The sequence below is a fragment of the Sipha flava genome, unplaced genomic scaffold, assembly GCF_003268045.1.
Source record: "Sipha flava isolate LNK unplaced genomic scaffold, YSA_version1 80_pilon_pilon, whole genome shotgun sequence".
NCBI classification, from domain to species: domain Eukaryota; kingdom Metazoa; phylum Arthropoda; class Insecta; order Hemiptera; family Aphididae; genus Sipha; species Sipha flava.
The window spans coordinates 877,825-892,702 of NW_020273622.1; the positions used below are offsets into that span (position 1 = coordinate 877,825).

Below are 14,878 nucleotides of genomic sequence, written 5' to 3' on the forward strand. Positions count from 1 at the left end.
AATAAAATCGCCGCGTCGGTAACCGCCCCCCGTGGCCTCGCGATTCGCATACGCGAAACCGTCGTGTCTTATCGACGCGGTACATTTCCCCCCCGTTCGCTTTGCGCGCGCGAATCCGAAGTTTGATAACGACCGCCGGTAGAGTACGTTTTCCTCGAGTCGGACGACAGCTCGCGACCGGAATCGTTGTCGTTCGACTGTCGACAATTCGACGTTACACCGGTTTTGAGCGTGAAATTCGTTTTCCTTCGATCGTCCGACGGCCGACGTCCCGCGCAATACGCAGTAACAGTTTTACCGTCTCCGACGTTTCACCTCGTCCACCGAAATCGTGCACGTACAACGTACGACCGTTTCAATAAACCCTTGAGCGTGTACGATCGCCGTACGACTCCTCGCGTTTGATGCCGGCGCGCCGTGGAACACGCGCGGTTCCGTCGCGCGAACCGTTCACCGTCCGTTCGGTGTTTACACCGGTCCCGTTCGGGCGTGCCGATCGTACGTTTTCATCTCGACGTACGTACACGGACGCTACGGATGAACCCTAGACCTCCGGCGCGATGTTATCGTGAAGACGGCACGCGAACCAGCCCGCGTGGCAATAAAACGGTTGATTAATGTGCGCGCGATTAGATTGCCCGACTATTCCGGTCGGCCGCGGCGTATTGTTATAGATCCTGATCGGGGTACGATGTGCAACATAATCGCTGATCGACTAGAACGCGCGCCTGGGGACGGCTGGGAATAGGACGTGGTCGAGGTTTTGACGCGTTATCGTAACACAATTACAGCGGTACCGTTCACCCGTTCAACCCGTTCGGAGTTCCATGTAGATCGGTATCTCGTCAATTGTAACGGCAACTCAAACGGCAAATGTTACGAAACAGTTTATGATGCACAGCGCTACCGCGAACGAGTCGGCTGGCTTGAGCATTATGTTTGACTCACACCAGTCGAACACGAGGACTTCAACGATTTTGTATAACTCTTAGCATTTTTTTTTTTTTTTTTGCTTCGAGAACCGAATTTAACCATCACTGAATTCGTTTTAACTCTCATTTTATTACATATTTGAATCGAAGAGAAAAAACGCACAGAGAAATATATGAGTATTAAATTTAACTCTCAAAGCGTCTGGAACAATTTCACTCCGAATGGCTAGCCAGTCAACTCGATAAATAACAAATAATTATTATTGATCGCACGATACGACTGTAGGTCGTCGTGTTTCCCTTAGCAGTGTTTTCTATATATTAATATCGCGCGACATAAATTATTATTATTATTGGTTTTTTTTTTTTTTTTTTATAATAAATATGCGGTTCGTTTCGATCGGTCTATGTACAGATCGATGTTCGAACGACAAAAGAGAAAAGGAAAATACGGTCGGGGAGGAAAGAAAATACATTTTATTCAGAATACGTAAAAAAATCGTGTGGCGAAAATAAGTGGGAACCAAAGAAAAAAAACACACTGAAACATAATAACAAAGTTGAAAGGGGGGGGGACTAAGTGTTGTTACACTGGCAACCTCTGTCGTCGTCGCCGTCACCGAAGGTCGTCAACGTCGTCCCCGGCGTTGTGACTGCCGACGTCGTCGTCGTTGTCGCGGTCGGTGTCGTCGCGGTCGGTGTCGTGACGGTCGGTGTCGCGCGACTTGTCGTTCTCGTTGTCCTCGCACCGGTCTGCGCGGTGTTCCGCGTCCAAGCCGGTGTCTCCGTCGTCGCCACGGACGCGGTGTTCGTCGAACAGTTCGACGGCGGTAAAACGGACACGGGCTGCACGAGCGTGTACGCGCCTAGCGACCCGGTACCGTTGCGCACGTAGTCGGCGAAGTTGTTGCGCAACACGTACACGATCCCGTCGTAACCGGGCGCCACGTGCACGGGGGCCCGGCAGTCCGCGCCCTTGGACACCAGCCGGAAGCCGACCAGGTGGAACGGGCAGTTGACGTCCCACGTCCATATCTCGTTCTCGGCGGGCCGCCGGAAGAACATCCGGCTCCCGGTGTCCGACCCGAGCACGGCGATCCGGAACGGCTTGCGGCCGACGACCGTGACGGCCGGCCGGACGGTCGCGTACTGGTCCACGTGCTCCAGGTCCACGGCGAACATCCGGCAACCGGACAGGAACGTGGCGTACAGCCCGGCGCGGCCGTTGCTCTTGCGCAGTATCACCATGAACATCACGTCCCGGGACGCGCCCGACCCGACCGCCCGTTCCGGGAAGTCGATGGACCCGCGGGCGCCCGTGCCCGTGTTCAGCACCAGCACCGAGCTGTGGCCCGCGTCCGCCACGAACGCGTAGTGGCCGCCGGCGGCGTGCCGCGAGTGGAACGTCAGGATGTACTGCAGACACGACTTGGCCGCCGCCGACTCTCCGCGGCCGTTCGTCGCGTCCGTTTCGATCTCGAACGTCTGGTACGGGGTCTGCCGACAGCGCGTTTCACTACGATTACGACGGGTTGATCGTGCAACGATCGCGTTGGTTTGCACAACTCGTCCGTTGTTTTATTTTTTTATTTATTTTTTTTTTTTTACCTCTGCGTGCGCGCACCACCCAGCACCGCTCGAGAATCAGTGAACGATGTTTCGTAATTGAAAAAAATAAAACAAAATTTGCTAAACGTTCGCGCAAAAGCCTCTTGAGCTAATAGAACGGCTACGATTGACTACGGAATCGTAAATAACTAAAGGTAACCGAGGAGAAGAAACGGTATTCGAGGGAAACGTTTTCGTCGAGACTGATATACCTCGATGTCGAATAAAACATTTCGTCTAGTAGGGCCCAAAAGTATTGTAGGCACCCCCAGGTCTGCGCACGCATACGGTTACTCGAACATTGTACGAGCCTCTTCCCGCTTAACGGATGCTTTTCCCTTAATGACGGTCGTGATAACCTTTAGATCGTCGTCGTCGTCGTCGTCGTCGCCGTCGTCGTTGATCTCGAGTCGGACGATCTTGGCCGCGGCCACGCGTCTCGGCGTGTCCGTCATCGTGTTCACCACGCCCGCGTCCAACAGCCACAGAACGTCTTTGGTGCTGTCCAGGCACAGGTCGACGACGTTGACGAGCGACCGGACGCAGCCCGCGCCACCGACGGACGCCCGGTGCGAGTGTCGGGCCCGCGGCAACGGCAGCACCTCCGGCTCGACGACGTGCCGGGTGGCCGTGGCCGCGCGGAACCAGCCCAACGTGAACGGGACGCCGGGACGGAAACGCGGGGACGCGAGCAGCACGCGGCCGTTGCGCGTCATCTGGAACCGGGTGTGGATGACGGCTCGCGGGTCGTACGGGCACGGCCACGCCGCGCTCGAGCCCAGCACGTGGTGATCGTAACGCCTGTCCGCGCGCACCGCCGTCATCGCGGCCCAAAGCAGCAACAGCTTGACGCGGCCACCGATACCGCGCGCGGTCATTTACGGCTGCGCGTGACGTCGCGTTACAGATCCGGGAACGTTCACGTGTTCGCGGTTATTCCGGTAACTGGAAACATCGAAAACGTCTCGTAGTAGTTCGGCGAGACGAGTAGGCGTTGTTTACGATTAATTATGTCGAAAAAACAATCGGCAGCGAACGCGCGATTAAATAACCCGTGATCGTGTGTGGACGACGAGGAGACGATGCACGTGGGCACTAGAAGCTGAAAAACCAAGAACTTTGATAGTGGCAGGGTGGACGAGTAAAATGTTTTCATCGTCCGAAAAGACCGGCCTCCCCCATCGTCGTGTATAAAACTGTCCCGCGCGGGTCGTGTAGAGCGTATCTCGTTCGCATACGATATATTCAGGTTCGGTACGTTTGGGAAAAAGATTAGAAGAAAAATAAGCGACACGTAAAACTCGATTCCCGTGAAAAAGTGTGCGCAGGAGAACGCGCAACCTAAACGGGTACGCGAATCGTTGTTACGGGTGTAAGAGTAAAAGTTTTCTGCTTCCCGTACACCGCCACGAAAGGATTATCCGTTGACGGAGCACAGGGACGGATAACCTTCGCTACCCTTATGAATATAAATGGTTTATAGTCCAAGAACTGCCGCGCCACCGTTGGGCTTTCCGCGTGTACCTGCGTGCGACGGTAAGACAACGGAAAGAAACTTTATTCACGTGTGCATACGCAGTGTGCAGAAAGGACAGCGATCGCGTGCGAGCAGCGGACAAAGCGATGAATAAATATCAACAAATGTCTGAACAACTTACTAGTCAGTGAAAATGCATTCTATCGATGGCTGAGTTTACGACGATAGTCGGTAGCTGGTGGAAAAGCCACGAAAATTCAAGAGAAATGTGCGTCAAACCGATAAAATCGGCACTGTTAAAACACAAATAGACAACTATGTATGAATTTTCAAGTCGGTTTAACTTTTATAGAATGAGCACTATATTCTTAATAAAAATGTACGTGAAAAGATCCACCACAATGGGAGGGTTAGAACCCTCAAAACCTCCCCCTTGCTCACTGGTCTGTTCGGGAGTAATGTGGAACGTTCCTAGGTTTGTTCGCGTTACATGAACAGTGGAACTGAGAACGTGCGGAGAAGACTCAGCAATCACATATTGTATATTATGTATAAAAAGTTTTCGTGACACTCCACGACCCGTATAACGGATATTCTGTGGATATATTATAGAGTTTCGCGAATTCGAAATCCGTAAGACGGACGCTGCGACCACTAAATGTGATTTAAAAGTTGTAAGTTCTTGGGTACAGATGTATTGAATGGACACGACGGTGGTTGTTTTATTATTTTAATGGACGACGGAGATTGTTTTAATGTTGCACTCCGAATTCTTCCGACTACGACAACGAAGTAATAATTAATTACCGATCCGACGAGATCCGTCGACACGGAACTTTCGACACGGTTTTGATGTTGAGATGAAAGTAGGGAAAAAACCTCGTTATGGAAACGCTTGCACGCGCCCTTCGAAATGTAAAATACAACGTTCACTCGGAAGTATTATAATAATTATTTCCGTAGAGCAGGACACCTCGATACCTCGGGAGACAGTTGACGCGAGACGGCGAGACGCAACATTTTCAATTTTTCGTACCACGCACTAGATTTTAAATAAATATCCGTAGCTTGGAATGTATATTGCGTTTAAATACGAGCTTAAACCATCTAGAAAATTATTCAAGTATACCGTGGAAACAATTTAACCTGATTATAGGGACTTTTTTCTGCGAGTAACAGTTTTAGTAGTTCCGATGAACAAGATTTTCGCCTTTAATTGCTTTAGTACACGCTTTACTTTTTGTACTGCTCCAAGCGCAGTGTGTCGTATTTAATTCCTGATCTAGAAATATGATTGTCTGAGCAGTGGTTAAAGCGGGAAAAATATTGTGGGGGGACTGTATGCATCGAAAATTGAGGAGCGTTCCATTATCTAATTCTAAATCTTACCCACCTTTTTTAGGAAACCCATGAGGTCTAAGCCTCTGTTGTTACACATATATGTATATATGAAATTTATTTTCATAGGGTGTAAAAACAAATTTCCCCCAAAGAAAAATAAATCTATACATACGCCTGCTCAGTAAAAAAAAATTGAAATACATTATTACTGTAAAATATAAATACTTTATGTATTATAACTACGTATTATTTCTTTTTTCCACTAATTCAAATTAATCAAAAAAATAAATTTCATATAATATTATAATATTATAATAAGTATTGTATTTTAGCGACCAATGCCATTAAGCGTCCACCCGAACTTTTGGCAACTTAAATTAAAGGGATACATAATCTTACGTTAAATAAGAAGAGGGAATCCGTCCCCCCACTTTAACCACTGTGTCCGAGGCTAATAAAAATGCAATACCCTTACGTATGTAGAAGTACGAGGTATGTTCATCACTTTTTTCACTTTTTTTTTTACCTTAAGAGCGCCCTTCCCCCTTTAGTTTGGCACTGGTTGTATTACGCAAAATCTTTAGCTCTGTTATACGAATTAAGCTGGTACCGAATTGGTTCCCATTGCAAAAATGGTATACTATAAAATTGTGCTTAATTGATTTCCGTTTAAATTTGTATTGCACCCATTACCAGTTGTATTGTTATTTAAGTTATATTACGAAGTATACATTTTCTTTCAAATTTTTACAGACTTAAGACTCTCAACTCTGAAATAAAGTTGGTATCGTTAAGAATAAGTTATCATTTGTATAAAATAATAATAAAAACCTATGATATAAAATATAAATTTTTAAACGGAATTTAACATTTAAAATTCTTAATATGATAATTCGAAGCAAACTCTCTTTGAATATTGTAATCGTGTAAGTGACCTGTAGTCCGTCATAAAGATTTCCAAGTTTTTTTTTTTGTTTGTTGCTTTCCTTTTCATACTACTACGAAACTTAATGTAATTTCATGTTTGAACACTGTTCAAAGTCTGCATAGAGTAAAATATTTTAGGGACCATTTGTAAATCATTTATTTAGTTTTTAATGAAACTGTTCTCGACAATTTGTCATTATATTAATATTTGTTATCAAAATCTTGCGTACTTAACTGTTAACGATCACAAGTCCATAGAAACACGTACGCACTTGGCCACCTGAATGTGAAGTGTAAGTACCGACACAACTAAGTGTAATGGGTTCCAAGATAAATTTAGACGGTAATGAATTCAGAACATCTTTATAAAATATCTTTTTTAAACGGGAACCAATCCGACGGAAATTGGAAACATCGTTGCCGTTATCGAAAGTGCTCGGGCGGTACTCGCAATGTATTTGCTTCCTAACCTACCGCATGATTGAAACACAAACGTTAATTTATTGCTACATTTCGTGCGAAACCAACGGAACCGGATTCCGAATTTTTCTCTCGGTTTTTGCGTAATTGATCGCTTTCTGCGATTGTATGATAACAATAACGATTTGTAAACACGCGCGTTGTCGGCGCTCGCTCAATACCGCGATAAACATTACACTCGAACGCGTCTTAACAGCAGGGCCGGCGAGAACTTTTGATAGGGCGCCGAGGCCGATCGGTTCCATGTCCTCTTTACTTGCGCTTGTACGGCCAAGATATACTACTTGTACGTACTTTAGTGCACTACAAATACTGTACAAAAGGCTCTCGGACGTACGGGCCCCGGGGCTCTTAGCTTCCCCTGCCCCACCCTCTCGCCGGTCCTGTTTAACAGCACTGGAAAACGTAATAAAAAACGGCAGGACGATCGTCTTAACCCTCGGTGCGTCCATCCTGGACCCCATAGTTATTTGTTTTTTTTTTTAAATACGGCAAGTGCGGTTTGCACATCGCGACGGTAATTATAGTACCACATATTCTGTCACCGCCGTTACGCATATTATATTTGTTATCGTAAAATCGTTACGAGTTTCAAGCTCACCAAAACGATAATGCTCTGGGTGGAAAAACGTTAAAATTTCGATTGGTTTTTTCGAGACTATAATATTCGCGTTTGATTGATTTTTATTTCATTTGCACGATGTGTTCGAATTTTTTTTTCCCCCGAGTATATATTATAATTATATTTATATGTGAGTTTGTGTTTTTTTATTTTGCATATTCATTAGTGATTTTTTACTTAGGTTCGATATATTATGTAAGTAACGAAAAAATTTTTATCTGTTTTTTTATGCGTTTCAATAACATTTTTCCAACATTCGAAATCAAACTGAACGCAGCAATATCTAACACACGGTTTTTACTAATAATTATTGTAAAATGTGTTGCAAGTTTTCACATGAGAAAAAATGTAATAGAACTTATACGTGCACACGATAAATCAATTAATTGCATTCCTCGTGGAATTAACCTGATTATTTGACCATAGAAACAATGAATACGTTAAGGATAAAAAAATAACATATAGGCATGTCGTTAAAGTTTAAATAAATTAGAATTTAGTGATACGCCATAAACGTTGGTATAAATATTTATGTTTCTTATGTTAAATAGGTATTATTTGAATCAATTATATCAATTCTCATATTCTATGTAACTCGAACATGGAACGTCAAAAATAATGATAATTTATGTAAATGATAATGGTCGTTGCTAATTAAATTCGATTAAAATACTCACCATCATTATCGCTGCAATTCAGTGTTGACATTAATTAATAAGATTTAAGTGATTTTATTAAAAACCCGTGAGATATCAGTCATTTCCAATAAAACTACTCCGAGAGCTCCAAACACGGAATTCACCGATTTTTCATTTAATAATAGCCTATATGGTGTATTTCTAAACCGTGGACGCGTTCATTCAGAAAATACATTAATAAATTGATTTCGCTAAAATGTTAACCATATCACTAATGGAAGCACTGTTTTTCATTGTGATTTTATCTACGGACCTTGATGGTCGACGCTCAATACACATATCAATACAATCAATGTTTTAAACCTGTGAAAATACGTTATCGAAATGGTTAAAATTGCGTTTATGCTCTTATTTATCCAATACCGCTATCACAAGTTGTTCATTGTTTACGATTGAAATCGAAATTTGCGGTAATGAGTATAAAATGCATACATATAATATATTATTCATATACTACGTTTACGTACACGTTTTATTTATGGGTTGGGTAGGCTTTTAAAATGTGTAAAGTTCAATTAAATCCGTAAAAATTACTACTAACGTAGGTACTGTAGTGGGTTCATTAATATTATTTTGAAAAAACTATTCAACGAAAACACTGATCTTAGGTGTAATTAATTGTATTAATTACAATTATATAATATTGATTATATTTATAACAAATACTATTTAAATTATTTTTCGTATAATTTTATCAATGTTTTTCAGATAAAACTGATATCTCTGTACTATAATGAGAATTATGTTATTAATTTTTAACTCCTGCCAATTACCAGTTCTCACATTAAGAGATGACCTATGTATTCGATATTACTTTTTTTTTTGAATAATAATCATATTGGTTTACAAACAAATTATTAACCCTTCGTTTTAAAGTCCACCGATTAATAATTAGAGGTAAACGATCTTAATTGATCAACTAATGAGTTATAATCATAATTTACGCATTTAACTATTATACGAGTATATTTAAAATACAATTATTAATTTATATATGGAATACGTACTGCATATACTTATTAGGTGACTTTATCAAGCAGATAATTTATCGTTATTTGTTGTATTACTTTGGAAAACATTATTGAACACCTTTCATCTTTATGCTAGAGTATAACTGTACATTTCTTAAATAGTTGTAAAATTAGTTACTAAAAATAATAAACAAATGTTTCGTTGTCAGGGAAAGTTTTCATGGTATTATAGTCTTATGCGTGCGTGCATATTAAAACAACTTCGCACATGCAATAACATATTGTAATGGTTCGTATTTTTGCGAGCACTCTTCCAATAATTTATAGAGAAAAAGAAATGAACTGGGACAATGACGATGGCACCAGTAATTGTTTTCAGGGAAGCACCACTTCAAGGTGAATCCAGTTTTCGGTAGGGTCGAATTGAATACAAATTAAGGTACCATATGCTCTGGTTCGTGAGGCATTACCCAAGTATTTTACATACTTAAAGTGAATACTAAAAGTAATAAGTAGCTACAGAACTCGCAACATTTTTACAATCAACAGAAAATAGATTTGTTTATGTGTATTCAAGGTGTAGTATTTACTAATATTCCTGTATATTCAGTGGATATTCTCATTGGATATTTGAAAACAAAAGTACGAGTAGTATTTATCTAGATATTAAGTCTTCAAGTTTCTAACCATGAAAACTTGATGAACACGACCGGTGAAAATAATTATAGTAGTATAATTTTGGAATAAAATTAATATCGAGTGTCGAGATAAAATATTTTGGCTCATTTATTTTGTCTACTTATACCTATACGTATTTTTATTATTCTTTATTAGGGTTGCATGCAGTGCAGTTTTTAAAGCGAACAATGTGAATTCGATGATGTTACAATAGGGTTAGGGATAACAAAATGCCTGTTTTTACATTTATTTCAACCAATCCAAACATTATAAGCCGTTGGAATGTAAAAAAAAGGCTTTTAAACTTATGTCTTATATGTGTTATACTGTATACTTGTATTGATAACTTATATTACTCTTATCTATGTTTGATTAGTCAGAATATTATTAATATTATCACTCAAATGTTAGTAGTGTGTCATCTCAGTCATAATGTCAATGAACTGTAACTATTTAAAATAAACACGTTATTATTATTTCAATAAATAAATAACGACAAATAAAACAATATGTATCATTTCGTGCAAGAAAATTCAATACGTTTATTCATAATGTATTCAAAAGGTGCCGTCGTTGAAAATATTTGTAAAACACTGTTTGAAACGAAAATATATTTTGATAATATTTTCAATTATTTTCCAAACGCGTCCTTACACGTAGAACTAGGAGTGTGCATACGATTTGCATTGTTTTGCATACGTTCGGCAACTTATTTCAGTTGTCCCCTTCTGACCATAACTCTGCGCCCTCCTCTCGCTTTACCGACACGGGTCGCCCACGGACGGATCGTGGTTGAAACAATCATGTACATAATAATTTTTCAACAACAACATTGTTGGCCTTCGAAAGGTACATTCATTTTGAACGTGTACAAATGCACACTGTTATTTATTATAATTATTCGTAACATAAGCGAATTCAGTTTTTGTTTTTTTTTTTTTGTTACACAAAACCAACTGTTTTTATTGAATGTAAATGCCGGGGTGAAAAAAAAAACATTTATCACTCCGATCTTCAAATCCCCGTAGTAAACAACGGTGCAACGAGAAGGTTAACCGACGTACACTTACCTAACATCTCGAAACAGAAAGCAAACAAGGTTAGAAGAACAGGAGCAATCCAATCGGTTTCCGCTACCGCAGCGGCGACTGCGCAAAACGTGATTTATCGATGATTAGCAATCGTGTACGCACGCGCCACGTGCTCGTCTACACGCCCAACACATTCAATTGCGAAACGCGCTCGGCCGCGATACCGTATGGACACAAATCTTTAGATGTCGGACGCTTGAAAATCGTAAATCGTGTACACCACGTATTAGTGTTGTTGTTATCATCATGTTATTCGTCATTACCAGGCACGTTATACACGGGGGCGGGTTTTATCACTCACCAAGGGAGGGGCCAATGGAGGTTCAAGAATTTAGTTAGTTGTTTTTTAAATCTATATAAAATTTTAGATTACGGTATGTGTTTTCGAGTCCCTCATAAGTAAGTCATTTTTTTCACAACAGTGACAAATTTTAAATAGTTAACAGGCCCGTTCGACTGATTGTGCGCGATACATTCAATTTGCAAGTTGCAGTTCTCCAAGTGTAGATCCGCCCTTGGGCACAATGCGTAATGATTTCGTGCTGCTTCCGGTATCCGTCGGCGCGCATGCGATATAATTGTTAAATAATACATAATTTATTAATTATAACTTTTTGATTTTTTTTTTTTTTTTCAGAATGTGTAACGAGTATTCGGAGAACGAACGGTGAACGGATTGTCGCTCGGACGACACGAATATTTGCGGTCGTCGTCGCGGTGCAGAGTGCCCGGTCATTGATGAACCGCGTTCGGACGACGACATGCGACCGGCCGACGGACACTGCTGATCAGATCGCGCTGTCGGACCGCTCGGAGGTCGGGCTGACCGTTGAATAACCCGGAGCAGCGCACCGCGCGCCACCGACTACGCACAGCGCGCCGCCATGGAACGCAACAGATTACCGGAACCGCGGTTGTAGCCGGGCGTCCGGAGACCGTCACTTGACCATCCGCACCGGCCGCGGCCCACGACCGCGGACGAGACGCCCACAGCGCCCGCATCAACCGTCCAACAGCGACACCGCCGACCCGTCACCCCCCGCGGATTTATGGAAACGGACGGCGATGGACGCGAACCGGCGGCGGCTGCGAGAGCGCCCGTGGACGGTGGCTGCGACGAGGAGTACGATGACTATCTGGCCGACCTGCTGGGCAAACTGTGCCGGGAACGGAACGCGGCCGAACAGCTGTTGCTGCCGTGCACCGCGAAACGGGTGTCGCTCCAGGTGGAGTCGGTGCCGTACGGCGGTGCCCGGTACGCGGACGCGGAAGGCGGCTGTGAAGACGACGACGACGGGGCGTCCACGGCCACGATCACGCGCAAACCCAAGATACCGGACGGCGGCTGGGGATGGATGGTGGTGTTCGCCTCGCTGATGATCTGCCTGATCTCGGACGGCATCAGTTTCTCGTTCGGGCTGCTGTACATCGAGTTCCTTAAGGAGTTCCAGGAGAGCAAGTCCAAGACCGCGTGGATCGGCAGCCTGTTCATGGCCGTGCCGTTGATCCTGGGTCCGGTGGGAAGCGCGCTGGTCGACAAGTTCGGCTGCCGCAAGATGACCATACTGGGCGGCGTCATATCCGGGCTGGGCTTCATCATCTCGTCGTTCGCCGACTCCATCGAAATGGTGTTTTTCACGTTCGGCTTCCTGTCCGGCCTGGGCCTGTGCCTGTGCTACGTGACGGCCGTCGTCAGCATCGCGTACTGGTTCGATAAGAAGCGCACGCTGGCCACCGGGCTGGGCGCCTGCGGCACCGGCATCGGCACGTTCCTGTACGCGCCCATGACCCAGTACTCGATCGAGGAGTACGGCTGGCGCGGCACCGTGCTCCTGTTGGCCGGCACGTTCTTCAACTTTTGCGTGTGCGGCGCCCTGATGCGCGACCCCGACTGGCTGATCGCCGAACAGAAGAAGCCGCCGGCCACCGCGGCCGCGGCCGTAGCTTCCAAGCCGTGGACCGACACCGAGGAGTCAATCGTGGACCATTGCCCGGTGGTGGCCGTCGAGAACGAGACGCACGCCGATCCTAAGGAATCCGAACTGGCCGTGTCCGAACCGGACGTGGCCATGCTGTACCCGGACGTCGGCCAGTACAGGCGCATGGTGAAAGAAGCGCAGGGCGCCGAGTACCGGTTGACCGGAGTCACCACAACCGTCCGCAGACCGAACGCCTCGACCCGGGAACCCAACACCAACCCCAATCACAACAACAACAGCAACAGCAATAACAACGGTTTCCGATCGGTCATCAACCTACCCACGTACGTCAAGCACAACGAGAAAGTAAGTGGTTTCGCGTGCGCGCACCATACTTTAAAACCATCACTTCACTATCTAGGGCTTTCGCCAAACGGCCATTGTTCTATTCCGATGAAACTTTGGCGGGGACATAAAAACCCGCTTTTGATACGCCCGCGATTTCCCCTGAAGTTTACGATGTCGTTTTCGCGCGACCGTAAAACGCCGTCAAAAATGTTGTCAATTAACCGGAAAACGCACTGCGAAATACATAAAATGCCATTAACGAAAACATCTCGTCGTAATAATAAACGAAATACGAGACAGTAAATAGTGTATATGTTGTCGTATAAACGTTCAAGAAGATATTTTCGACAGTAAGCTTGTAAATTGATAGAATTTAAAAGAGCTCTTAAGTATACTTTACGGATAAAATCCCGTCTTATTTTAAGTGGTCGCAACATTTAAATTAATATAAACAGATCGTCCGTTTGGGAGAGGGAGAACTCCGACGTTCGTCACCGTGCAATATGATGTGCGTGCGATCGTACACATCACGTTATATGATTCGCATTCGCCGAGCGCGTGACCGTTGATAACGACGAAAATAATAATATATTTTTTTTATTCTTAGAAGCGGTGGAAAACGAATTGTTTTCGATCGATAATTGTTGCTCTGCAACCGATTATTAACTACGTCGAACGGTTTGCGAACAATCGTATTTTCATGTCGTACACGTATGTGCGCCCATGCACACATAGTACACACAGTATTAAGCTTGTAGACATTTTTTTATGAATCAAAGCTTTATACGGTATACGTCTCAACGCGTATGTGTAAGTATTAATAACCGGAAGCAACGAGTTAGGATAATAATGATGTACTCTCAGAAGTTATCATTACGTCAAGTTAGAGGTCCTACAAATAATAAATCTTTTGTTAATCGTTTTTTTTTTTTTTTTTTTTTTTCATTAATATACATATGCGTGCGCAGATTTATTTGTGTGCATGTGTGTGTGTGTGTATGCGCACACAAGCACCTGATAGGTCGTGGATGAAAATTAAAATATAAACGCTGCTCGAGTGGGTGCAACAGAATGGTTACTCGCGAGAACGCTGACCGCGACGGCGCAGTGATTCGTAGCGAAACATACCGTACGCTTTTTAGACGTTCTGCGAAGTCCGCAACGAAATAGGTACATTACATAAATGTATACACCCCTGTTGCGACCGAATACCGTATCGACGAAACGTCCGTGTTAGAATATCGTCTCTGATCGGCCAACCTACGGAGTTACAATTGAGTATACCTACCGTAGATCTAACATGAAATTCACTACGTCACGCCGCCCTGTTGTTTTCGACCGACTGATGAAAGGGGGGGGGGGGGGGGTTACTGGTCGCGCAGTAGATTATTCTGTGGTAAAATTAAACGATACGTAAACAATAGTTGATGTTGCCGTACGCGCAGTGCCGCAAAAACCGGGTGTCCAGAGTGTGCCGCGTACACGGGCACCAAGGCTTACATACATTTGGGGCCCCCTAATCTCAGCCTGAAATAAACTATGCTTTACAAACACACAATTATTTAATAATATTATATTATTATTTTATAATAAAAAGAAACTTTTTTCAAAATTCAGGTAAGGATGTTATAATATTTTAGAGTAATACAATATTTTTTAACAATAATTTCATTGAGTATTTGAGTAGGCATACAACATACCTACTCAAACTACTTAAATAAATTTACTACACAAATATGCAGTGAAGTATAATATACAACAGCTGTAGGTATTTAATTTGAATATT

General features: G+C 43.6%; 2 protein-coding genes across 4 annotated transcripts in view; one reads left to right on the forward strand and one right to left on the reverse strand.

The window, feature by feature from the left end:
* Positions 1-14,878, forward strand: part of LOC112693095 (monocarboxylate transporter 12-B-like) — a 44,726-nt gene that overhangs the window by 5,009 nt on the left and 24,839 nt on the right. For all 3 annotated transcript variants that reach the window (XM_025568008.1, XM_025568010.1, XM_025568009.1), the window contains exon 2: positions 11,463-13,110. In XM_025568008.1, the coding sequence (XP_025423793.1) occupies positions 11,875-13,110 (1,236 nt within the window). In that variant the 5' untranslated portion in view covers positions 11,463-11,874. The remainder of the gene's footprint in view (positions 1-11,462; positions 13,111-14,878) is intronic.
* On the reverse strand, positions 1,509-3,364 carry LOC112693117. Its single transcript, XM_025568043.1, has 2 exons — positions 2,900-3,364; positions 1,509-2,429 (listed from the first exon to the last, which is right to left on the reverse strand). The coding sequence occupies exons 1-2, from the start codon at positions 3,362-3,364 to the stop codon at positions 1,509-1,511; spliced, it is 1,386 nt and encodes a 461-aa protein (XP_025423828.1).

Excerpts from the sequence above, each read along its gene's own strand:
- LOC112693117 (XM_025568043.1), bottom strand. The coding sequence starts at position 3,364 with ATGACGGCGGTGCGCGCGGACAGGCGTTACGATCACCACGTGCTGGGC. Across the intron at positions 2,430-2,899 it reads ACGACGACGACGATCTAAAG|ACCCCGTACCAGACGTTCGA; the intron begins GTTATCACGACC and ends CGCTGTCGGCAG.